This window comes from Harpia harpyja, chromosome 15, assembly GCF_026419915.1.
Source record: "Harpia harpyja isolate bHarHar1 chromosome 15, bHarHar1 primary haplotype, whole genome shotgun sequence".
NCBI lineage: Eukaryota > Metazoa > Chordata > Aves > Accipitriformes > Accipitridae > Harpia > Harpia harpyja.
Window position 1 is genome coordinate 7,965,854 of NC_068954.1, and position 25,381 is coordinate 7,991,234.

General features: G+C 41.3%; 1 protein-coding gene across 6 annotated transcripts in view; it reads left to right on the forward strand.

The window, feature by feature from the left end:
* Positions 1–2,175: 2,175 nt before the first annotated feature.
* The window catches only part of ITSN2 (intersectin 2), an 86,854-nt gene continuing 63,648 nt past the window's right edge, over positions 2,176–25,381 (forward strand). For 2 of the 6 annotated variants that reach the window (XM_052809608.1, XM_052809614.1), the window contains exons 1-2: positions 2,176–2,285; positions 16,893–16,956. In XM_052809608.1, the coding sequence (XP_052665568.1) occupies positions 16,926–16,956 (31 nt within the window). In that variant the 5' untranslated portion in view covers positions 2,176–2,285; positions 16,893–16,925. Of the gene's footprint in view, positions 2,286–2,394; positions 2,414–2,539; positions 2,559–2,915; positions 3,111–16,892; positions 16,957–25,381 lie in introns of those variants that run through there. The other 4 variants (XM_052809612.1, XM_052809610.1, XM_052809611.1 and 1 more) reach the window with 4 other exon arrangements.

Genomic DNA, 25,381 nt, shown 5'->3' on the forward strand with positions numbered 1-25,381 from the left:
CCCACCTCGGTTTTCTGCATGGCCTTTTGGCCAGTGGGACAAATGTCACACAGTACATGGCCCAAGTCTGTTTGCTTGGTGGGACCTGGTGGTAACGTCAATTATGGAAGAAAAGAGCCATGAGGTTCCTTGAGAAGACACCTAGTTCAATGTTCAAGGCAGGGTCAGCTGTATTTACCGCACTCCTCACAGGTATCTGTCTAACCTGTTCTTAGAGACTTTTCTTGATAGATTTTTCCCCTGCCCTTCCCAGTACTTAACTACTGTAATCAGTAACCTGATCTTTTTCTTCCTATGAGAAGTAACATGTTTATCTGGTTTATTGTTATCTCGATCCAATCCTCACTACAATAGCCTTTATGAATCTGTAGACTGTTATGTCTGATGCAAGGACTTATCTTCAATCCCAAGCAGGCTGTAGGTGTTGCCTACACAACAAAGTCACATTTAGAACTATGCTATATCACTATAATGTGTACTAGATGTATTAAGGGCTGCGTTTTAAGAGACATTAGAAAGTAATTAAAATGAAAAATGTCGGATGAGAGACTTTTTAACTGGCCTCCAGAGGAGTCTGTTCTTGACCCAAGGCTGCTCTGTTATCTCAGTCAATTATTTGGAATTAAATGAAGCACTGCTCATGCAATCTGCAGATGCCTTCAAAACAGCCGAAGGCCACCTGGGCTGGGGGCCACTGAGTGATTTAAATCACAAAGTCAGCAAGTGCCCCTTGAACAACTTGTGTTTTAATCCACCTACACAGCAAATATCTATGCATCAAAGACGAGGTTGCTGGCTGTGCATGGGAACAAAAATACAAAGCATGCTTTTGGGCTGGGAGCAAGGAAGGAAAATAGTGTCTTCAAAAGCATTGGATCAGATGAGGGCTGAGAAGATCACGAGGGATAAATGCATGAATGCAAGCTGCCAACGCAATGTGGCAGCTGTAACAGCAAATGCAATCGTTAGATGTCTAAGCAAAAATACTGAAGAGTAGTATGTGCTAGTATGTGGCTATGACCATTACATGGCACAGTAACGTGACTATTCTGGAGTCACGATGAATGATAAAAGGTGTAACAAACTGGAAAGGCTTATTAAGAACCCAGAAGAATGAGTCAGTGGAAAAATCTGCTCTGTATGAAGGTGGTATGTAACTATCTACACAGCAAAAACATAGCAGAAAGGCGCTGCAGTCTTCTGTACATAGCAAGATCCACTCACTGAAGAGGGAAAATGTTTAATGTTTAAAAATGATGGCATTTTTCATGCCTTTCCCTTCTCTAGGACTCTTTAATTTTTGAAAACGTAAATCCCTGAAACCCTACATATTTCAGTATGCCGAGCAGTGCCTGGCATGAGCCGAATTTAGTTCCTCGTGCCAGCTGCCTCCTGCCCGGTGCCGCCGGTGGGACACGCTTCCCACTGAGGAGCACCAGCAGGCACTCCCAAGGATACCGTCATCCCTCTCCCAGGGGTGCCCAGCGTGGAAAAATTAGCTTAATCTGGGCGTCCTGTCTGCGCAGAACGGTCAAAGCAGCGGCATTAGCTTTTCAGCTTCCACAAGGAACTAGCAGTCGAGATAGGACTGAGATTAGAGTTTGTTACCCTTTTTTTCTAAACATACAGCTAGAAAACTAAAGAAGAAGTAATTTATGGAGCAGATGGGGAGGCAGCGGTTGGAATCAAGAGTGAGAAAAATTTCAGTAAGGATGTGGTAAATTTTCTGTCAGTTAAGGTCTTTAAACGGCAGCTTACTACTTCGCAGGAATCATCCTGCAGAGCACAGGGCGCCGACCGGCGCTCGCAGCGGGGCTCGCTGCGTGGGATCCCGGCGTCCTGTGCCGCAAAGGTCAGGCCGGGCGACGGTAACAGGTCTGTCTTTCCCACCTCCGGATCCCAGCACTACTCGTTGGCTAGCTTGGGCCAGACCCGGGAGGCGGCACCCCAGGGCAAGGCGACCCTTCACTGAGGCGCCAGCCTTGCGCCCCAAGCGCTGATGCCCCCCTCGCCCGGGGCTGCCCGCCCGCCCCTCGGGATGCGGTCGTGCTCCGCCAAGCGAACGCCGCCAACCCCACGCCCTCGCCCCGCGACTGCCGGGCGCGGAGCCGGCACCCAGCGGCGCCCTCGGCCCGTGCCCGCCGGCCCCGGCTCCCTCCCCCCCTCTTCCTTCCCGGGCGGCCCCCGCCTCCGCCGCCATGTTGTGGGGCTGACGCCGCCGCGGGAGGCGGAGGAGGAGGAGGCAGCAGCCCTTGCGGAGCCGGCGCTGACGGGCAGCGCAACAGGTACAAGCGGCGGGGCGGCCTGCGGCTCCTCCGCGCCCGCAGGAGCGGGGCCACCTCCCGACCGGACCCGACCCGACCGGCGGGGCGGCCCCGTCCCCAGGGCGCGGGGGGCGGCCGGGGGAAGGGAGGTGCGGGGTGTATGTGAGGGCGAGCTCCGGCGGCGCGGAGCTGTCAGCCCGGCCGCCCCGCGGGGCCTCGCTGCGGGCCCGGGGCGGCGGGTGCACGGCCGGCCTGGGCGCTGCCGGGCGGGGAAGCGCCTGCTCCTGCCGTCCTGTAAGCACAGCAGCCGCCCGGGCAGGGGGCGGGCGTGGGCAGGAACAGGCGAGGTTTCTATTGCGCCAAGCCGCTTTATTTATATATCCCCCCCCCCCCCGCCTTTGAGGGTGGTGGGGTTTGGGGTTTTTTCCCTCTTAAAAATAGCGTTTTGCGTAGGTTTCGCCCTCCTGGAGAGCGGCTGACTTGCCCGACTCCCCGGCGAGGCTGTGAGTCCCCCCCCGCGGCGGCGGCGGGGCCGGGCGCTGTCAGGGAGCCGGGGCTGGGCAGCGGCTCCCCCGCGCTCCCCGCCGCAGTCCCGTTCCCGGCGTTTCTATGGGAGCTGCTCTTCCCGGGAGCCGGCTCCGTCGCCGGGCCGTAAAGTTTGGCCGGTGAGCTCCGCTGCTTGTCTGCGGGGCGGGGGGGGAGGCGGCAGTGCGGGCAGAGCTGACGGTAGCGCCTGCTGCTAGCGCTGCTGCTCGCCTTGGCTCTATCACTGCTCTGCGAGGGGAAGAAACACCGGTGTCGGTGCCCAAACAGCTCACTGTCTGCCCAAGGGAGCGCCCTGGCGAGGTGAGGTAACGCGGACGTGTTAAGAGACCCCGGGTGGTTGTGGGGATGGTGATTTTGTTTCTTGTAGTTACTGTGAAAGCCTAGAGTTTGGAGAAATTGAACTGGTTTCTGCAGTTGAAGTTTGTAAACTGCTTTGTCTGTAAATAGACTGGCTTTCCTTGGTCTTGGCTTCATGCTGCGGCATGTCGTAGCTCAGAAAATAAAATGGGGCTGAGATAACGTGATTCGGTTCCCTAAACATTAAGATACTATTTTGAGTACATTAAATGGTTTTCATAGCAGTTGACGCTTTGACATCTGTCACATAGCAGAACTTGAAAGTAGACGGTGCTTTAGATAGCACCTATAATCTTTAACCTATGCTCATAGCGGTTCTCTTAAACATCAGTTGGAAATTCCCCATCTAAAACACTGGAATGAGAAGTTACAAGCTGCTTGCCCTTGTGTTCAGGCTGCCCTAGCGTTTGCATCTCTCTTTTGGGAACATGATGTTTTTTAAACTTGTTTTTGTTCATGCTTGCCTGTGATGGCAGCAGCTCCCACGCTTGAATGTGCACAGGAAAACATAAAAAGCATGTGAAGCAGTACAGCTTTGGCGTGGTGTGGATAACATCGGTGGTACACAAAATGCAGCTTGCTTTCAAGAGTTTTAAATTGTTCATCTGAAATTAGGTTGTAATTCAAAGACTGTAGCTGTAACAGTCATCTATGGCCACTGATGCGACGGTGATGTTTAGAAATAATGAGTATTAGGAACTAATGGGATAAATAGCTAGCTGGGCTTCATTCTTCTACTAAACCTTGTTCATTTTTGTTCTCATGTTTCCGCTCTACCTTCCCTGTTTGGTTTGTCTGTATTTTTTTTATTCTGACTAAGCTGGGAGGAGCGTTCACATCACCATACCTCTGATATTAAGAGAAACCTTAGTTCAGACTCTAGGCTCTGTATAATGTTAAGAGAACCGCATGCATCCCTGCAAACATGGATTGAGACTGCTCCATGCTCTCTGTTACGCAGAAACTGTGGTCAGATTAGCATCCTAACTCAGGTACCTAAGTTAGATCAAGTGAATATGCTTCTCCATTTAATTACTATCCTGAGGGAATTGCGTTTACTTTTTTCTCCTCTGTCTATACAGGATGTAGCATATGGGATGTATCCCTCACTGAGCTGTTAGCTGCTACTGTAATATAAACAAAGAGTATGTTCCTGTAGCACTAACAATAACAAAAATGCTGTACCTGTGGCTTGTTTGTGCTAATCGCCATATGGGGTTATCTACCGTAGGTGGTTCTGCTATTAGAGCTTTATCTGCTGCTTATTTTTTTCACCATTCTTGTTGTGGACAGAGTAAGGTAGGTTAAGGCAGAAGTGACCTGTGAATGATTTTGAACTGTGTTGTTGAGAAGGCTTTATTTATTGAGTTTCAGGTATTACAGTGACTGGGAACATGACAGTTCTTACAGTAGGTTTATTTACAGATATTTCTGTTGGGGTCTTTAATATTGAAAAGTGAATTAATTTCATGCCATAGCAAAGTAGCAGCTATGAAAAATGAAGCTAAGTTCTGTAGGTGATAGTAATTCTTCATTGAGCTACTCATCTGGAGCTGGTGGGGAAAATGGGACAGGATTTTGAAAGTGAAAGGTAGTCTATGTCTTTTGCATGGGGCATTATCAAAAAGCTTCACACCCCTTGAAAAGAGGCGTCTGTTGGGAAAAGACCTTGTGATTAGCTCCTGAAGAGCAGTGTAGTCCAGGTCATTAGTTCCTGTTGCAAATTGAGACAGAGGTCTCTGGCCTGAGAGATACCTCATTAATTAACAGTCTACAAGTCTACAGGTAAATTCTCTGCTCTTACCTCAAAAGATTAAGTTTGATCAGCATGTAAAATTTGAGAAGAGACCATTTCATGAGATTTTCTTTTTAAGTCCAGAGTTGTTCTCTTTGCCTTTTTAAAACTGGTTCAAAAGTTGGACATGTTTCCTTTCAAGTGAAAATAGGCTGGAAATGAACATTAAAAGTAAAGATCTCCAATATCTCAGTTTTTAAAATAGCTTTTAACTGCTTCCATTTGCTTTTATTTACCTAAAATGTAGTCATAGAATAATTTAGTTTGGAAGGGACTTCTGGAGATAACTGGTCCAACTCTCACTAAAAGCACAGCCAACTTAGAGCAGGTTGCTCAGAGCCGTGTCTGGTTGTGTTTGGACTACCTCCAAGGGTGGAGATCCCACAACCTCTCTGGGTAGCCCTCTCCAGTTTGGCATCCAAACTTGGTCAGAGTGCATCCCATCCCATTGCCCGGATTGTCAGTGAAGACACTAAACAGTATTGGCTGTGGTATCAACCCCTGAGGAACATCATTAGTTCCAACCAGATGGATTTTGGACTCCTGATCACAGCCCTTTGAGTCCACTGGTCAAGCTAGTTTTCCACTCGGTTTACAGTCAACCTATTAAAACTGTATTTCACCATTTTGGCTCTAAAGATACTGTGGGAAACGTTGTTGAAAGCCTTCGTAAAGTCACAACAAGCTGCTCTGCCCTCGTCCACAGAGCAGGTCATCTCAACACAGAAAGCTATGAGATGTCAGGTGTGGTTAGTCCTGGGTAGGTGCATGCTGGCAGTTTCCCATCATCTTCTTGTTCTTTAAGCATCTGTAGGTGGTTCCCAGGAGGATTTGCTCCATAATCTTTCCAGGGACTGAAGTCAGACTTAGCAGCCTTCTGTTTTGTTGAACTGTCCCTCTTGCCCTTCCAGAAGATGGGTGTGATGTTTGCCTTTTTCCAGTTGTCAGGATCCCTGACCAGTCACCAAGACCTTCCAAAAACCATAGAGCTTGGTCTTGCAATGACGTCAGCCAGTGTTCCTGGCAGCACTGGTGCTGTGACTTGTTCCATATATGTGTATGCAACTGCTACATTTCCTTGTTTTCAAGTTACTTTATTTTGACTTCCGAAAGCTGCTTTCAGTTCAGTGTAATGCCACATCTCTTGGCAAGGTATATTAGATGACGGATCCTGCTATGTTTTTAAGTTTTGGGGGGAAGCTTGACATAAACATAGTCCTTTTGTGAAAATTGTGAGAGGAGTATAGGTTGTTGACTTTGTGAATTTGTGGTGTTGCTTTTGGATTGGAGGGCTCATTTTGTGTGGCTGAATGATGTGGGAAAGTCAGTGACCTTTCTTTACCTTTCTATCTTAAGTGATGACTGGTGATTATAAAGATAACAAAGATAATGTAGAACTAATTAGAGAATTCTCTTTTTTTATGACTGACCTATTTCAAGCACTATCATTTGTCAGTAAAACACTTAAAGTGTACTTTGAGGTTCAGAGATTGACCCTAGGTATGGGGTGAAATAGGGTAGTTACTGTATTCTTTTTAGCTTTAAAAACACATTATCACCCTTGAACTTCACCTTCTAAAATTGCATGTTCCTTGTGTACCCTGGTTGGTGAAAGATGATGCAAAAGACTATTTGGGGGGGAAGCACTCTTGTTAGAGTGCCTGGTCAGATTTTTGGAAGTGCTAAGCAGCTGTTTTAAGTGATCCCACAATTTTCAAATGCTTAGTTGCAAATGTTGCGGGTGCCTGAATTACCTCTGGAAATCTGTTTCTGAATCCTGATCAGCATAGAACTGGGAGGCTTATCTCTACACGTTGGTTCAAGTTCCTTTCAGTGACCGACCAATGTAAGCTGAAATTTTAAGCCAGCTGTGAGCAGTGCCACTGGTGAAGCCTTGTTTTCTGTGGTGTTGGCTGTCTGAATCTAATCAGATGTAAGCTTTTGTTGAAGTTTTTCTCGTGGGCAGTATGTTTAGAACATCTTTCAGCCATGTAGATTCTCTGGTGTCTAATATTGGTATGCAACTGTACAGCAGTCTTTCTCGTTAATGGGGGCACTAAATTTGGTAGTGTCTTCTCTGTTTGGTTGCCTATTTTCATGAATCTTGTAGGCAGTTAAGATCTTTGCAAAGTCCACCCTTCTGTTAAGTTTGGTTCATGTTGGATGATGGGATTCATCAAAGTATGTATTAACTACTCGTGCCTCATACCCTTAGAAAGCCAAGCTAAGAATTTAAGCATGCTGGTTACTTGGTTAGTAGGATGTTACTCCTTTCATTGAAGATCTTGTCCATCAGGATTTTTTTTTTTTTATTCTCAGATTTATTTAAGTCTTTCTCTAGAAAACAAGATAGGTAATTTTATTTCATGAGGCGTCTTTGATTCTTCTTACATCCATACATACTTTGTTTTATTGCGTATTGCAAGACTGACTATACAGAGACTGTAGTAACTTGTTTTTCTGGTACTGTTGTGGCATTAGCACCAAACATTCAAAAGGTGAGGAATAGGTCACATAAAAATCATAAAGTAAAAGTGGAGCTGATGAAATGTCATTTTCTTCAAATTCAGAATGTTTAAGACTTCGTAAGTATAGGAACACAGCCTGGCCAGGTTGGTTACTTGGATCCTAGAGTTAAAGTAATGGGTTGAACATTAATATATAGATGAGCACAGTGTTGTGTAACTCTTATTTTCAGAACACCACATGAAATTCAAATGATGTAACATGATGACAGTAGCAGCGCAACACGTTGGAGTTACCTAATAAAGGACAATTACCTGAGTACTATTTTTAAACATTTTTGCAGTTACAGATAGTTGAAAAAACATGGTTGATCGAGATAAGTCACAGCTGCTTTGGAACTGCGATTCTGAGAGCAGCCAGTTTGACTTGAGACGTTTTGATATGGGATGTTGTTGCTTCAGCTTCAGAAGTAGTAGATAATAATTCTGAGCTGAGTCTTCTAGTGAAAACTTTCAAGGCTGATGCAAGTGGAGCTTGTGAAATGCTGTGGCATCAGTTGTGAGTGATATCTGCAGCTAGTGATTCAACAGCATACACATGAAGTAAGGGAAGAACAGGAAATGGGAGTTATTCTTCTTTGTTTCTAAAAATACTACAACTGGAATGCAAAAAAAATGACCTATTATGGCTATACTAATAAATGTATCAAAAATCAGAGCTGACTTAAATAATACTTTTAGCCTTATCTTTCAAAGGTCAAGAATTTTACTAATCAAAATCTAAAACTCCCTTGCTTTTTCCACTACACTCTTAGTGTAGTCATAATATTATGAGTTTCTTAAGGTAGGACAAGTGTCTTTCTAACTGAGATACACTTCTGCTTATAGGGACTTCACATGACATTGAGATATGTGTCTAACCGAGGTATAATTGGTTCCCTAAGTTCATGAAATTCATTTGCAGTGGTCAAAACATGATTACTGTATGCTGTTAGAGCCCAGTGTTGAAGGTTAAGAGACCAAATTTCAACTGGATGCTTTGGAGAACTGTTCTTGGTAATATAGCGTGGACAGGACTTGTGGCTGAGAGCATGGTCAGAGCAGGAGGCTTCAGCTGGGGCAGGTAAGAGGTGCTGTGGCTACGCTGCCTGGGTCCTGGGTCCAGCTCAGGACCAGCATGCCTCCCGGGGCTCCTGTACTGGGCGGGATCTCTTGGACCTCCATTACAGCCACGGTTTTCTATCTTGCTTTGGGGAATGCATTTTTACCCATCTGTTGCCCATCCAAAATAATGCTACCTAGTTAATTTTTCTTGTTTTGACTGCCAAAGCTGATTTGCTTTTTCTCCCATGAGGTTTTCTTGGGTTTTGTTTCATCAAAAATAAACTACATTTCTTTGCTTTAAAGGCCTCTTGTGGCCTGTCTCCTCTCTGCTTGTCATCTCATTCAATTTTGAGAAGTTAAGCCTGTGATGGTTTTGTGCACCTGCCCAGCTTGAAAGCAGATACCTAAAATGTAAATCCAAGTCTCGCTGAATGTTTTACCTTCATTAGTTTTACACATAGTGAAATACTGTTCTCTGCTGTGCGTAGAAGATGGGCCACATATTCTGTATCTTTTGTTTTATTCTTAGCTATAGCAGTCCATTAGATGTTCTGTATGTTTTGCACTGTTATCTGGTACTGAAAGCTGAGCAACAAGTTAAGTAGCAGCTCCTGTATCATAAGGAGAAGATAATCTAAGAATTCTTCTGTTAGGTGGGGTTTTTTTCTCTGTTAGGAGGCAGATTTCACTTGTGCTTCTGATGGAAGGACAGGAGGAGGCTCAAAAATTTCCTCTAAGATGGCAAGACTTCAAATGGATAAGCTCTTAAGTAATATGCTCTGAATGTTTCCAGTCATGGTTGAAGTCAGAAAATACTGGAAAGAAGAGAAAACTCATCAAAGATTTATGTTTCATCTAAGTCCACGTTGACGTAAATTAGGAGTTGCAGTGTGGAAGTAGAGAACTGTAGGTTTCAAGGTGTGTGGACCTCACCAAACAGCATCTTGGGGCTCTTGCACAGTGCTTGCAAATAATTAGATGTGAGAATTGATGTGTCTCAAAACAGGATCTAGAAAAAACAGCATATGGAGTGGGGAGTCATGTAAATTAGAAAGTAGGAAGCAAAAAAGACAAGAGTGTATTTTAAGTTACCACCCATTCAGGAGCAAGTGTATCTCACTCAGCTCTCTGGAAAGGTTATGATATGCAGAAAGGTTATGATATGCAGCCTGGAGTTCCTTCTCGAAGGTAAAAGCTCAGAGCCCCTTAAAAAAAGAATCTTATAAATAATCCACCATCTGCTTTTTTCTTTTTTTCTTTTCCTTTTTAAGCAAAGCAAGCAGAGGTGATGATGTCTGCCAGTGTCTGGGATCAGGTTAGTGAATGTATTCTTCCAGGGCATGACAGAGCTGGGTTCAATTCCCATCTTTTCCTGAGGAAGTTCATGTATGCATCTCCTGGGAGAAGGGCCAGGGATTTAAATAGTGAGCTTCCTGAAGTGGGATTCTCATTCCCTCCTTCAGAATTTCTTCTTCTTTGCAAAGAAGAATCAAAGCTGGAGGGGCATAGACAGAGAGAGACCTGCGGCTGTCTGGCTCAGTGGAAGAGAATTTCATGTAGGAGGTTGAAGTCCTGAGTTGACGTTACTATTCCAAACACTGTGCATGGGTTTCCTTAAACAACTGTGCAATAAAATGTGGGAAAGCCTTCTCCTAGGAGGAAGGAAAGATCTGTTTCAGTCTCCAGCGACAGAGGAGAGAGTTGAACTGGGTCTTGATATTTTGAATGGGTGCTTTCACAGCTGGGCAGCTGTGTAAGAAAGAGTAAACCCATCAATACTGACCACACAATTATGTTTTTTAAAAAGAAACAGAGATTCTTGTATTTTGTGTGGCATCCATTTTGCATGGTCTGTATATTCAGAAAGCCTGTTAGTTGGGCAAGGTGGGCAGAAAGCTTTGTCAGAAAAAAATATTTTTTGTGTTCTGTCTTAATCACTGTTTGGAAGCAAGTTGCTCTGTAACAGTGAGCAAGGAAGGGACTTCGTACCATAGGGTTAAGAAGAAAAATATTTAACACTTTTATTTTTTTTTTTCTTGAAATGTCAAAATATTAGCTTGCAGTACTCTTATCCACAGTAACAGAGGGGAGCAGGAAGAGCTAGCGATCTGCTAGCTACCCGGGATTGACTTCTTCATTTTGTTACTGATGTCATTCATTTGTTATCAGAGTGGGTGGACTTTGTGAAGCTGGCCACAGTACATTTTGAAAAGGCCATGTCACTGTGTATAACTCCACTGTATAAAGGAGATAAATTCTTGGCCTGCCAAAATGTTGCGTTGTTTTTATTTTATTGTTTTTAATCGGTAAACTTTTCTACTGATATGTCTTGAACAAAGAGAAGTTGTAGTCTGTGCTGCTTTATAATGCCTTACTAATGCTTACTATTCTCCGATTTTCAAGAGGATAATCCAAAAAAAGCACAGAACAACTACATGGGCTGTTACGCTGTCACTGTTTGATTTGCAAATACTGAGTAGTCTTTGTGTTGTCCAGATCTACAGGTGTTGCAAAGAATAAATCGGTCAACTAGTACTGCAATCTCTGTCCTTGCTAATTGGTTCTTACAGCAAAAATCTGCAATGTATCTTCTTTCTGTCCTTGAGAAAAGCAAAAGACTAGTAGTGTGTCCACACAGGCTGCTTCTGCGGTATTTGCTTTATTCCAGTTAAAACTGGTAGGACAGAGCCTGATGCACCAGACCTTCATTCCTACTAAAACTGTGTGGCTGTGTTTTTTTCTGAGAAATATTTTGAAAAAAATTGATTAAAGTATAAATATTAACAAAGATTGTGGTAAGACTGTTCTTCATAAAATGGCAATATGCCTATGATGGAAAAGAAAGTTTTTCTTTTCCCTTTCTCCTGCAGTCTGCCCAGCTCTAATGTTTTCTAATGCTTTCAGCATGGTTGTAAGGTTCCCCCTCCTTCTTGCAATCTTGTCATTTCTTTTCTCAACTTGCATCAACTGTAAGGAACACTGAGAGAGGGAGCAGAAGTTGCAGTTTGGCAGGTCAGTTTGTGAAAACAATTAGTGCTTTAAACATTGGGACTACTCAGATGGTTTGTTTACAAGAACTTGCCGTTCTGCTATTTAAACCTAACATCCAAGTTTTCCTGTTTTCACCCTAAATGGCATCAGGGCTTAATGTCGTCTACAGTGTTCACCAGGATGTTTGATCCTGTTTTGTTACAATGTGGATCTGGTGCTGTGGCTGCCACAGTTTCTTTCAACGGGTAACTGAGTTCACCAAGCACCTCTCCTAGAACATTTTGCAGAGACAAATCATTTTCTGTGAGATATTCTGGTTGTGATGGCCATTTTTCCATCTATATCTTCTGTTTGGGACACTACTTATAGTCTTTTCTTGATTTTTTTTTTCTTCAGTAAATGTTTTTATATGGCATTGGGTTTCTCTGTAGTGTTGTGTAATAAGGTTCTTTGGAAATTTACAGCTTTCACCTTGATTAATGATTGAAAGTTATCAGAGTTGTTCTAAAAAAATGTAAGTTTGGCCTAAAGCAAGAATATTTTGCTGAGATTTCCCTTGGTAAATAAATGGTGCACACCTGTGTCCCAAAGGTGTAAGGTACTTTTGCAGATGGCAACTAGAGCAACTTTATTTGGAATTTGTGAAAATAAGCTGCTTTTAACGTTGATATGTGCGTAATATCCAAGCCTTTGGGGTGTGCTGTGGAAACGTAGACGACGGAATACTTGTTGAGGGCAAGCTGCATTCTTTGGGAGGGATTGTTTCCACAGACCTTTGAAAAATATGTGTAGACTTTGAGTTTACTGGTCTGTTTCCTCCTTCCCTAAAAAACTGAATGAGGGGAAATTATGTTGCAGCGATGCTTTTATTTTTGCTTTTTTTACCTCTCGGTGCAACTTTGGAATCTGTCACCAGAGAAGCATGTGTGCTTGGTGTAACCCTGGTGTCTGGATGAAACGGATCTGTGTAAAGGGATAGAATGGGGTCTCAGTGCTGGTGTGATATGAAATCTTGTAAAAACCGCATTTATGATTCCTGGTTGCTTCTGTAAGGTCGTAGTTTTCAGTATTATTTGTGGGGGTTAATGTAGGAGGTTTTTGGTGCCCTTCAGGTCTAGTATTTTAAAATATGACAAGATCTGCCTGTAGACATAATAATGAGATGGCAGAGCTAAATCATGATTTAATTACATCACATTGGTGTAATGTACTCTTAGTACAGATCTGTTGGGCAGTTCCCTCTTGGTTTTGGACCTGAGGTTGGTGCATCTACATGGCAGTGTCTGGTGCAGACTTATGAGGCTGGGTCAGCCCCAGGCTTGGGAAATTTAGGGAATTTTCAGGTATGCTGAAAAAACCTGTGTTGATAATTTGGGCCGAGCTGGTCATTATTTTTGAGAGTGCTGCACTGGAACAGAGTATCAGTGTGGTATTAGAAACATCTGATCTCTGACTCCTTCTTTTGAGAGGACAGATAATGGTATGGATGATAACTTGGGTGTGCTGTATTCAGTGTCTGACTACGGTTTCTAATTCTGCTTGATGTGAGCTATGAAACTTCTGTTACCACAGAATGGTTTGGGTTGGAAGGGGCCTTTAAAGATCATCTAGTCCAACCCCCCTGCCATGGGCAGGGACATCTTTCACTAGACCAGGTTGCTCAAAGCCCCATCCAGCCTGGCCTTGAACACTTCCAATGATGGGGCATCCACAACTTCTCTGGGCAACCTGTTCCAGTGTCTCACTGCCCTATTCGTAAAAAAAATTTTCTCCTTGTGTCCAATCTAAATCTACCTTCTTTTAGTTTAAAACTGTTGCCCCTTGTTCTGTCCCCACAGGCCCTGGGAAAAAGTCTCTCTCCATCTTTCTTATAAGCCCCCTTCAAGTATTGCAATAAGGTTTCCCCAGAGCCTTCTTTCCTCCCGGCTGAACAACCCCAACTCTCCCAGCCTTTCCTCACAGGAGAGTTGTTCCAGCCCTCTGACCATTTTCACAGCCCTCCTCTGGACCTGCTCCAACAGGTCCATGTCTGTCTTGCACTGGGGACCCCAGAGCTGGATGCAGAACTCCAGGTGAGGTCTCACAAGAGCAGAGGGGGAGAATCACCTCCCTCAACCTGCTGGCCACGCTTCTTTTGATGCAGCCCAGGATAGAGAACACTTGTCTTACAGATTAGTGAAGGGTAGTTGCCTGTGTATGTAGCTGTCGGTAACAGTGGGCTGGAGTTACCCCAGCTGATGAAGATGAACAAGGAACACGTGTGCTCCATAGATGCAGAGCTTTCATAAATAGGAAGGACCCTCACCAAGCTAACATGAGGGCTTTGACCTCAAATTTTTTCAGTTGAAATTGATTTTGACATACGGTATATCTGAGACTCTAGGGACATAAAAATGAGAGAGAGGGGGTTTACACATTTTGTGTGCGTTCAGCTGCCTGGGTTACTTCTCCCACTCACGTGGTCAGCAGTTGGGAGTTCAGAAAGCTCAATCTACATGAGCCGTTTCAGCAAAACCAAAGACGACAGTCTGACTTTCTCTATAGCTGTAAGTTGTGTAAAGTATTTTAAAAATAGATCTTAAGATTTTGGGCTATAAGAGTTAATCAGTTTATTATCAGACTTGTATTGTCTGATAATTATCTGACTTGTATTGTGAGGCCTCACCTTGAGTACTGCGTGCAGTTTTGGGCTCCACAATGTAAGAAGGATATAAAAATATCAGAATGTGTCCAAAGGAGGGCAACAAATATGGTGAAAGGACTAGAGGGCAAGACTTCTGAGGAGCAGCTGAGGTTTGTTGAGCTTAGAGAAGGAGAGACCGAGGGGTGACCTCATTGCTCTCTACAGCTTCCTCATGAGGGGGAGCGTCGAGGGAGGTCCTGGTCCCTTCTCTCTGGTGATAGAACGTGAGGGAACGGCTTAAAGCTGCATCAGGGGAGGTTAAGATCGGATATTAGGAAAAAGCTCTCCACTGAGAGGGTGGTCATGCACTGGAACAAGCTCCCCAGGGAAGTGGTCGTGGCCCCAAGCCAGCTGGTGTTCGTGAAGTGTTTGGACAATGCTCTTAGATGTTTTAACTTTCAGGTTGTCCCGTGTGGGGTCTGAAGTTGGACTCAATGATCCTCATGAGTCCCTTCCAACTTGGGGTATTCTGTGGTTCTGTGATTCTACTGTAATTACTCATTTAAAAAACCCTAAAAGAGATCTGAAAATAAGAAAAAAAAAATACATTGGAGGAAAGATCAAATGTGTAGCCTTTATCCAGTAAGGCTGTAAATCTAGCACAAGTCACATGCAGGTAGAAATCTCTGTCAACGCAGAGCTCTGCTGAGCTTTGCTCTGTGGATTCTGGGGATGTTGTCCAGCATCCCGCCTCTGTGTCATGGTTTCAGGTTCTCTTCTAGCTCTACTTGACAGAACAGCTTTTGCAGAGAAATGTGCTGTAGAAATGTTCAACAACATTGGAATAATTTTGGGGGAACGCTACATATAGATTTCAGGTGTCTTTTGGTAGATTGCTGGTAAGGCCTAGGAAGAGATGCTGGAAGCAACCTAAAAATACTCCAATTTGTTTTAGAATTCTTGTCTTGGAATAGATCCATGCTTCCTTTTTTAATCTTTCTGCAGCTGATACGTAATATCACCCTGAGAGATCATTTGGACTTGCTAATCATTCAATTTACTCTTTTATATATATATATGTGTGTGTTTGTGTATACACAAATGTATGTATAATATATATAAAAAAACCTGGAATGTCAAATTGTCAAATGTCTTAATGACACTGGTCTGTAATGTGTCAGATTTAAAAAAAAAAAAAAAAATTGTTCATTCCTTACTGGACAGTTATATAAGCAACATAGAGCAAGATAACTTCAGATAAAATACTGTTCTTCATTCATTTGGGGGGGACCAGGTACGCACGTGGCTATGAGGTGTACAAATGACCCAGTGAGAATGAATGATTTGTGGCCTATTACAGTAGCATGATTTTAGATGTTATTTATAGGATATGTAAATAATGATACAAATAATATATAAACATATAAATAAGTATAGTAATAATAATGGCGTAAAATATGTAGAGAGGATTGTTAACAACTGATCCCAGACATTTTTATTTTCATTGCAGAAATGTGCAATAGATATAAAAAACACTCTCCTGTCTACATGTGAAACCAGAGTGCTTTCTATTTGTGTGATTTTTGTGATGAGGTGTGTAGGAGTTTCCTTGGAGGGGGAGGGAGTGTGGGGGATGTGATACTTCTGTACTTGATATTAAAATCTGTGGTTGTATTGAGATGTGAAGGGGTTTTTTAGTGCGGGGAGAAGGTTTGGTATCTAAAGAGGGCATGACAGAGGGATATGAGATGTGATTTTGGTTTGTTTTTTTTTAAATTAAAATCAAAATTTCATTTTTGTAGCTTCATCCTGAACAATAGTTTCTCCATGTAAACCTCAGGATAATGATGTATAAATTTCAGTATTTAACTGAAATTATTTCATCCAAAGCAAAAGCTCACTGCATTGTCTTAGTTCTATGTAAAGCCGTGCTTATGCTTATCCCTCAGATAAGTATTAGTGAATACTTTGCAGTTCTAAAGAATTAATAACATTAATACAGGTACTCTTGAAAGGATAAATATTAGAAAAACAAAGTAAGTCTTAGTACTCTGATATTTATTATGAAAATAAATTATATTGAGACCCCTTTAAATCCTGCTTTTGAGTCTATGCAATAGCTCAAGAGAAGGAATAACTTCATTGTGTTGGTTACAGAAAACTGGCTGACTACAAATTTTTATTAGGACAAGGCATTTTTTCAGAATACATCATGTAAGAGTGTTTTCTTTGTAAATGCTGCGTGGAGTAGTGGAGTGGATGAATTCCAATAATGATTATTCTTCCACTTTTCTCAGCAGAAGCATTCAGTTACGGAGCTGTGCGTTGCACTTTTTTTATGATATGCATAAATATTTACCAGGGATAGTTGGAAAAGATCTGCTAGGACCCTGAGTCTGTCCTCCTGCCAGGAGAGGGCTGTTTTCCACGCCATATGCTCTGACATGTTGTCAACTGTTTGTGTACATTATGCAGCAGTTGCTAAACAGTTGGTACTGTTTTCCTTTAAGAATGTGCCACTAGGTTCAGGACTGCACTGCATACCCTATAAAAAAAATAGAAAAAAAAATTCCCCCACCCCCTCCCAAATGTAAATTCAGCTTGTTCAGCAGCAGCCTGAAGCCCAGCATTGTTTGCTATCGGAAGTGTGAGCTAAAGGGGACAGACATTCCCCCTGCTCAGCGGGAGCATAGAGCTACATTTTGCCCTTGTTGCATTATTAATGGCACAATGTTTTTATGTTGCAGATGGCTAAGAGCTAGCAAGGCATATTCAAGACCATGATGGCTCAGTTTCCCACAGCCATGAATGGTGAGTAGCTCGGGTTGGTTTGTTTAGGTAGGGGTGGGAGCGTTTGTCTTTATTATTTCATTTATTTATTTATTTATTTAAATGCTGGTTTTACTACCTGCAGCAGCATTATGGTCAGTTTGCTGCAGATTGCTTCCTGTAGCCTAACTTGTACTGTAAAACTGGGAGAAATTCAGTAGAAGCATTACTGCAGTATAATTTAAAGTACAGATAGGCCTGGAGCATCTAGTAATCTCAGGTCATTTAAAGGGTTGAGGAATGTGTGACTTGTAGTGTGAATACTGTCTGACTTCAAGTGGGGAATATGCTAGGTAATAGTTGGTTAAACTTGCATACCTTTTCTGTTATGTAATTCAGCACAAAATGTGTTTCATTATAATATATTATGCTATTTATTTTAAACCAAAACATTTGAATGTGTTAAGCAATTTGCTACATTGATGAAAATAATCAGTCTTTCTCAAAAAAAAGTTAAGAATTTTCCTCTGGATTCTGTGCCCCATCTACTATAGAAACTTTTTTATTTGTTTCTTGGTGATTTCCTTTCAAAGACATACAGGAGTTGAAACCTTAAAATTGTTTGTGCATGTATGTGTGTGTTGGAGCTCTTTATTTCTAGAGCAAGCTTATTTGTGAAGACACAATTTACAAATATCTGCTGAGAAATTTGATGTTTACATGTTGTTGTTTACAGAGCTGGCCAAAATGAAAAGACAAGTATAGGAACAATGCTTTGCACATCAGATATTCCAGATAGGGAGTATTTCTCCTGATAAAAATAGGGAAATAGATATCAGAAAAAGTATTTCTTATCTCATTTATCTTTGAAGCTTACTACAGGACTGGGAGGTCTTTATTTAACTAATTTAGAAAATCGTCACTTCTGAAATAAATTGGGTGAGTAAGGGGAAGTGTTTTTTTGCAGAACAACAACATTCAGATTTCAGATTAAACCTCTGTTTTACGCATCTGTTTCATGTGTGCATAAAATATTTTGTGAAAAAATAATCAGTGTGATCAACACCTTTTTTTTTTTTTTTTATACTGTCAGCTGCAGTTTGTTCCAGACTTTGTTTCACACACTTAACAATAAAAGAGAAGTAAAGGGAGTCAATATATTGTATATAATAGGGAAAAACCTAAATACCAGTTGGGTTTTTTTCCACTTTCTTGGACATAATGAAAAAGCATTTTTTTTTAATTGCCACATGCTTTTTGTTCCTCAATTTAAAATAAACAAACAGAAGCTCTCTTCAGGGAGGATACAGATTTATGTTCTTGACTGTCTCCATGGTTGCTTTATGCATAAACTATTTGGTGTATTTTTGGTTTGGCTTTTTACTCCTAGGTTCTGTTGGAGGATTGCCAGTGTATTGACAGCACTGAGCACATACATGACTTGATCTCAGAAGTCTTAGTTTGGGAGAGCGATCCTTCCCTTGATCTGAAATCCCTTGGGCAGTACACTCTCAAAAGGAACAGTGCCACGAGGTGCAGCCTTTCCCCTCGCAGAGTTTTACTGTGTTGAATAACATAGTAAGAGAATGCGAGTAAGAGAGATACTAGGCAATAGTTAAACTATTGCTCCTCACAGAATATTTGAATGACTGTGTGTAGTTTTGCCGTCCTATTTCTTATCAGAAGTGATTAAATTTCAAACAAGTCAGGTGGGAAAAAAGAGTAGTTTTAGTGTGATTTCTGGATAAATACTGACCAACCTTTTCTGTTGAAATTGTTCTTCTCTAACCTGTGTTCTTCTTCCCTGCTACTTAACTACCGCTGTTGTTTGCATTCAAAGTAGATCACCTGCATTTACCACTCATTGCTCAGTGGAAACCTCTAATTATGTTGTTAGACCTTGGTAGTGACTTCAAGCATGAGATGAAGAATGAGGTACATGTGAGGCAACTAAAACCATTAGGAATTGCTGCAGCCTAATTGCCACTGGCTGCCTGCCACACCTTCATATTAGTGGAGCGTTGACCCTTTCCCTTTGTATCTTACTAGGGGAAATAGTGTTTTTCTTCTGGGGAAGAAACCTCTTATTCTTATCAAGGTACAATATACTTAGCTTTTAGTTCATTAGTAGTGTAAGGCATGAAGTAGTGTCTGTTTCAGGATTATTTTTTGGCATTCAGTGTTACAGGAAAGTGAGTGGATAGCGTGGAGTAGATGAGTGTACAAGTGTGTGATTATATGACACAGGGTGACAACGAATTTGAGAACTGCAGGGTTCAGATGACAAAGCACAATACTCAGTCTCAAACAAATACAAGTAGAAGATGCTACAAGACGTTATTTACGAACCCAGGCAGAGAAAGGGAAGTCTGCGCAGGACCTCAAGGAGGAAGGGCAGCTGAGTCGTGTGCTTGAGTTCCGGTTGAGAGACTCAACTTCATTGAGGGCACCTTGAGCTGTTACTCAGCATATACCTCCACCAGAGCAGGTTCCCAAGATTGTCTGTCCAGCTTCAGCATGTGGCTGATGGCCGAACTGCATGTTATACTGAGAACTGGCATATTCTTTAATTATGTGGCCACGTGTAAACTTCAGCTTGCTGAGCTGGTGTGTACTCTAGGGGCACATTATCTTGCTAGACTGCTTACCTTTCTTCTCTAAAGTCATGAAAGGACACAGTGAACAGAAAGGAGTTCCCTTTGACTCTCTAATTCTGTCCAAGGTGACCTTTGTAGATGCCTTGCTAACAGGTTGGAAATTCAAAGAGGAAAAGCAGGACTTAAAGAGTACATGTTGGTTTTTCTGGAACTCGGGGCAGACCTGCCAGTTTTTACAAATTTATCTCCTGTGCAAAATGTAAAGGTTGTGATGACATTTTATATGAACAGGCAAGGCTGAGTTACATGTTTCTTCTTATGTAGAAAGGCTGCCAATTACAAAATATACATACAGCACCAGATGGATAACAGACATTTATCTGTGTGGAGTCTGGTTCTATCAAAGAGCCACTCCAGGCATATCCATCTCCCCAGTCCGCAAACGAGATCAAGGATTCCCTACTAAAGATTTAGTTTTATCCTGTAACTGTCTGAATATTGATCACTATCTCTGTGAAAATGATAAAACAAACCCAGTTTCTGGTAGTTTATTCTCCGTACAGTTCTCCATCTGGACAAAGATTTCTTAGGAATTCATCCTAAGTCTTGCAAAAGCTTTTGGAAGCGGCATTTAGTTACACTAAATAACAAATACTTTCAGTGATTGTATTTCTGAAGAAGGAGTTAATATACTAACCACAAACAACAGTTAAAAGGATAAAGGCTTTAATAGGTTAAAATGTACTTCCACTTAATTTGTCTCTGTGATTGCTGCCTTTATCACAGAGCAGGAAGAAGTGGCCTTCATTGCCATGGTATGCCATCTTTAGAGCTGGAGAGCAGCTGCAAGATGTTGCTGTTCTCCTAACTCCCCTTCTTCTGTAGGCTAGATTTTTTTCAGGGTTTAATATCCATGCTGATGCTGGATCTTGGTTTGGGGAGATTTAATCTTGATGGTCCAGCCGGAACAAGGAAAGCAATATTTGCCAATCAGTATCCTTCACATTGTTTCCTTAAGTACCATTGGAATTTTTGGGCTGTGCTTTTTTTTTGTTTATGTTTTTATTTGTCCTTCCTCTTCCCTCCTACCACCTGTTTCCTTTTGATATAATTTTTTGTGGTCCAGCAGGAAGATACCTCTGATAAACTGAGGTGCAAAAAGTAATACTCTTAACTCATTTCACATGCTTCTCTACCTTCATAAGTCAAACTGGATGTTATGCTACTGTGAATAGAATTGAGTTTTGTGTCCATGCACTTAGGTGTGTTGGAGACTAGGGTAGACATAAAAGGGTTGAGTGAGGTCCTGGTTCCACTGATGTCAAGGGTAAAACACTCACTGATGCTAAGTTCTGTTCCATCTTCTCTATTAAAAAAAGTCTGTCTCAAGATCTGTGGTCTGAATTTGTTTGAATTAGGAGGAACCCTGGTCACCACAGTTCAATTAAAAACTACTTGAATGCAATCTGACTCCTAACCTTGTGTGCACTGTCGATATGGAAACTGTAGACTTGGAAATCAACAAGTGTAGATAAAGATACTAAGCTGAATTAGACTTTGCAAAGAAAATATCAGAACTTGTTCTCCCATCTAAAAGAAGGAAAAGGAAAGAAATTCTAAGACAAGGACAAATACTTTTCTGTGTCCTTACTTATAAATTAATCCTTCCTCTCACTTTTCAGTGAGGACAGTGGTATCAGCTGATATGGAGCAAAATTAGTATGCTCGAGTCAGAGGGGCGTATATCTTCCACTATCACACCCTGCAGAAAATTAGATTTCCAGTTGTGTGTGCCGTATTATATGTTTTCTTTAATCATAACAAGTCAGAAATGGCACTATAGGATTGCAGAATACAAAGTGTCTTATTCATATTTAATTATGAGGATAATATGATTCACACGGAACATGTAAGAGGAAATCTTGGAAGGAAGAAATAATTGGACATGGAGGTAAATGTTAAAGGGAATAAATGGAACTAGGTTTTAACAAAGGAAGGTTGCACCTTATGCCTTCTTCAGTAACTGAATTTTGTAGGCAAAGTCTAACAGATCCATGTTTGGACTTAGAGAAATAACTAAGAGGGAGAGAAAATGCAAACTTTAAATTAGGATGTTGTAATAATGATATTCTTCACTGATTTTTATCTTGAGACCAGTATTAGTTGTTATTATTTATGTCAACATCATCAGTAAAAAGCAAATGTATGCTGGTTAAATTGGTTGATGACACAAACTTAGGAGTAATTTTCCAGCCAGAATTATACAGTATGAACTGCACATCATTGGTTAAGTTTCATCACATTTCTGTTGTGCTGTCTTCAAATAGCTTTTTAGTCATGCTATTATGGGCTAGAAGAATTTTTGCTGTATGCTGGGAACTTAGCAGTTGGCTGTGACTAAGGAGGAGGACAACCGGATGTATTAGATGATCACGTAATAATTACATGATTGAGGGAAAGGAAATGCATCCTAAAATGTGGTGGGTGAAATAAGGAATACTGTGTGCTGTTGCATAAGGCACTGGTGAGACATCTTGTGGGATATAGGGTAGAATTTGGGTTATCTGCTTAGGAGGGAAGATAACCCAGGAAGTGTAAGAGATGCAGAGTTAGGCTTCAGTGTTATCCTGGAGAAATGAATTAAATGTTGAGAAGGACTAAAGAGATTGGCTTTGTTAACCTACCAAAATAAAAGCTTACTTTTATTTCATTGTATTTACTTTACAGTAAATAAATTTGCTCTTTATTTTTTTGTATTAGGAAGATAAACATTAAGGAGGGAAAATAACTTTAAGTACAATGTTAGCACAAGGTTAGATAGAGATGAATCAGCTGTTGGTGCAGTTGGTCTGGGAATGGGAACAGTTCTGTCAGCAGTGACATTCTGGACTATGGTCAAGGAAAAAGTCTGATCACCTTATGGCAGAGCTCGCGTTTTAGGAAGGAATTAATGTATTAAGAGTTTCTTGGAGTAGCAGCAGTCTGGACATGGTGACCTTGGAAGTCCCTTCCAATCCTATGCTCCTAAAATGTAAAAAATGAACTAAATAAAATAACTAGATCATAACCTAGTGAAGATTAGTGTTAGATCTTCGTCCATTAAATTACTTTAAGCCTATAGCTGCTTTGTCTTGCTAAGATTTTATTTTGTTAGTGTCATGTGTTGGCTTTTATAGGGTAACATTACACTGAGTGGGGAACCCAGGACAGTTTTTATCTGTAATAATAATACTGTAATGCAAGCTGCTTTATTTGTTTTGGATGTCAGTGAGACTTCCTGATGATTTTTCTTCAAAGCATATAAAAACCTAAACAAAAAAACACAAGAAGATCTACAAATACTTCCCCAAAATGGAGCCAGAGGACTGAAAGCTTAGGTGAAGGGATTCAGAAACATAAATCTATCCCATGGCTGAGCTTCAAAGGGCTTTGACTTTTAAAATTTTCATTTCCTTGAAGGTTTAGCTCAAAAGTCTGGGAACTGTACTACTCTGATAAACCACTTCATGCGGTTGTTGCAGTTTAGGGTTGATGGCCATCATGTGAAGTGGTACTATCTTAACATCTACTAAATTCCATGTCATCTGTGATCATTGTGGCCACTTTGAACAGGCCATAGATGATATTAATTGGTATTGGCAGAATGAGTTCAGGTTTAGCCCACTAATTATAATGGCAAGAATAAACACATTTTTAGACATTGTGGTCTGTCAAATATATTTATATAATGCTGTGTTACTTTAATTAGGAATCTTGTATGTTCAGGCTTTTCAATATACTGCGTCGGTTCTTCAGGACATCTGTTGTTTTTCCTACAATGGAATAGTAACCTTAAATCATAATTGAGATAGCTAGAAGGGGTGAAACCCTGGAAAGCTGAAAGAATATCAGTGTTCATGGGACTAGCATTCTTATCAGGTACCTTCAGAGAAGATATTTTAATAACTTAAAAACATCTGTGGTTTAGTTGGATGTGAAGTTCTCTGTGTGCGAGTCTCAAGAACAGGTAAGATAAACTGAATATCAAGAGCTGTCTTAATGCTGTTTATTGAGGGAATTTGTTTAAAAGTTATGTTTTGGGGTTTTTTTTAATAATAGTTGGTGTACTTTAAAGCATGTACCAACATTTTCCCCTGCATTTCTTCTCATAACCCTAGTTTTGTGTTTAACTGTGATCTCTGCAGTATAGTTTTTGTTTCTTTAGGAAACACATATTTCCTGAAAGTCATGGTTTCCTATTATCGAAGAACTCTGCACTTGTTATAGTGTGTGTTGATACTTGTATAACAGTATGGAAAAGAGTAGGCTTATATTTTCTTCAGAACTACAGGTAAAATTTGCTGTGCAACAAATGATAGTGCTTTTGTAACACTGTATTTCACAAGAAATCTTCAAGCTTGGGGCGGGGGGGGGCGGGGAAATACAGGTGCGAGGTAATGTATAAACTGTTTCTGATATAGATGATGGGGGTTCGAAGGCCAGCAGTGTTGCTTGTCTTATTTCTCATGTTCTCTATATTCAGATTGGATTGAGAAATACACGGACAGTACTTTTTAACCTAACCTGAAAATAACTCAACATCTGCTAGGCTCACCTTTCTGGAAATTATCTGCTCTGCTGTTGCCAGGATCTGTTACACTTGAGGCTATGGAAAGACCTAGAATTAGACACAGAGTAAGGATACCAAGGAAAAAGATGGCCAAAGAGAGAACGTGGCTCCTGTGTTAAGGGAGACTGAATGGATTAGAGCTGTTTAGTTTAGTTTAGAGATGAGACAGCTGAGTTGAGGATATGATAGAAATCTGTAAAGCCATATTAGTATAGAAAAGGCTAACAAGGGAAAGAATAGTCACTGTTTTTTCGTAACTGAAAAGGAAAGCAATACCTAGTGAAATTACTGAGCTTAAGGCAGGCAGAAGAAAATGGGTTTGTTGGTTGGTTGGTTTGTTTCACATAATGAACAACCCAGTTTTGGGACTCACTGTTTCAAGATGCTTTGGAACCAAAAGTTCCAAGTACATGGAATTAAAACTTGGGGAGGAAAGATCTATGCCATGGCTATTAAATGCTTTTTTTTGTTGTTGTTTTGGTTTTGGTGCTTTTTTGGCTCAAGAAGTCAGCCAAATTGCTGATTTCTGACAGTTGAGAAACTGTAATACCCAGGGAAGAAATCCGTTCCTAATTCTATTCCCTAAGTAGCCCTATGAGCCACTGTGGAGGCAGAATTAGGGACTATGGTATAAACTGATACCAAAGGTCTTATGAACATTAGACAATTTTTAATTTATTATATTTAAAATCAAACTCCCTAGTGCACTGGGAAAGTAGTATTGTATATGTACTGGATATAGTTGGCAGGTTCTGCTAATTGGTAATTTACCATTATAAGGAGTACTGTTTAAGCAAACTCTCTTATTCTTGCTTTTGTGACCTTTGTGTTTTCTTCCAGCTTCTCCTACATGTTTTCCTTCTGTCAGGACTAGAAATTACAAAGAGGAGGGTAACAAGAATGATCAAAGATACAGAACAGCTTCCATATGAGGAATAATTACATTGACTAGGACATTTCAGCTTGGAAAAGAAACGGTGGGGATGGTTGGTATAGTAGATGTCACCTTCTCAAGGTCATTCGTCATTTTATAGGCAAGGGAATAGTAATTAATCTCTGATAACACAAGAATTAACCAGTATCGAATGAAAATACCACTGGCAGATACCAAACAGAGCACTTTGCACAGTGTCAAATAAACAGTGAAAGCCGTAGGAAGCTGCGGATGCCAAAAGGGTACTTGGATTCCTTAAGCGATTAGAGATGGGTGGATTTTCCTTCCATTGATGAGGTATCACCTCTGGTTCAGGAGCACCACTAC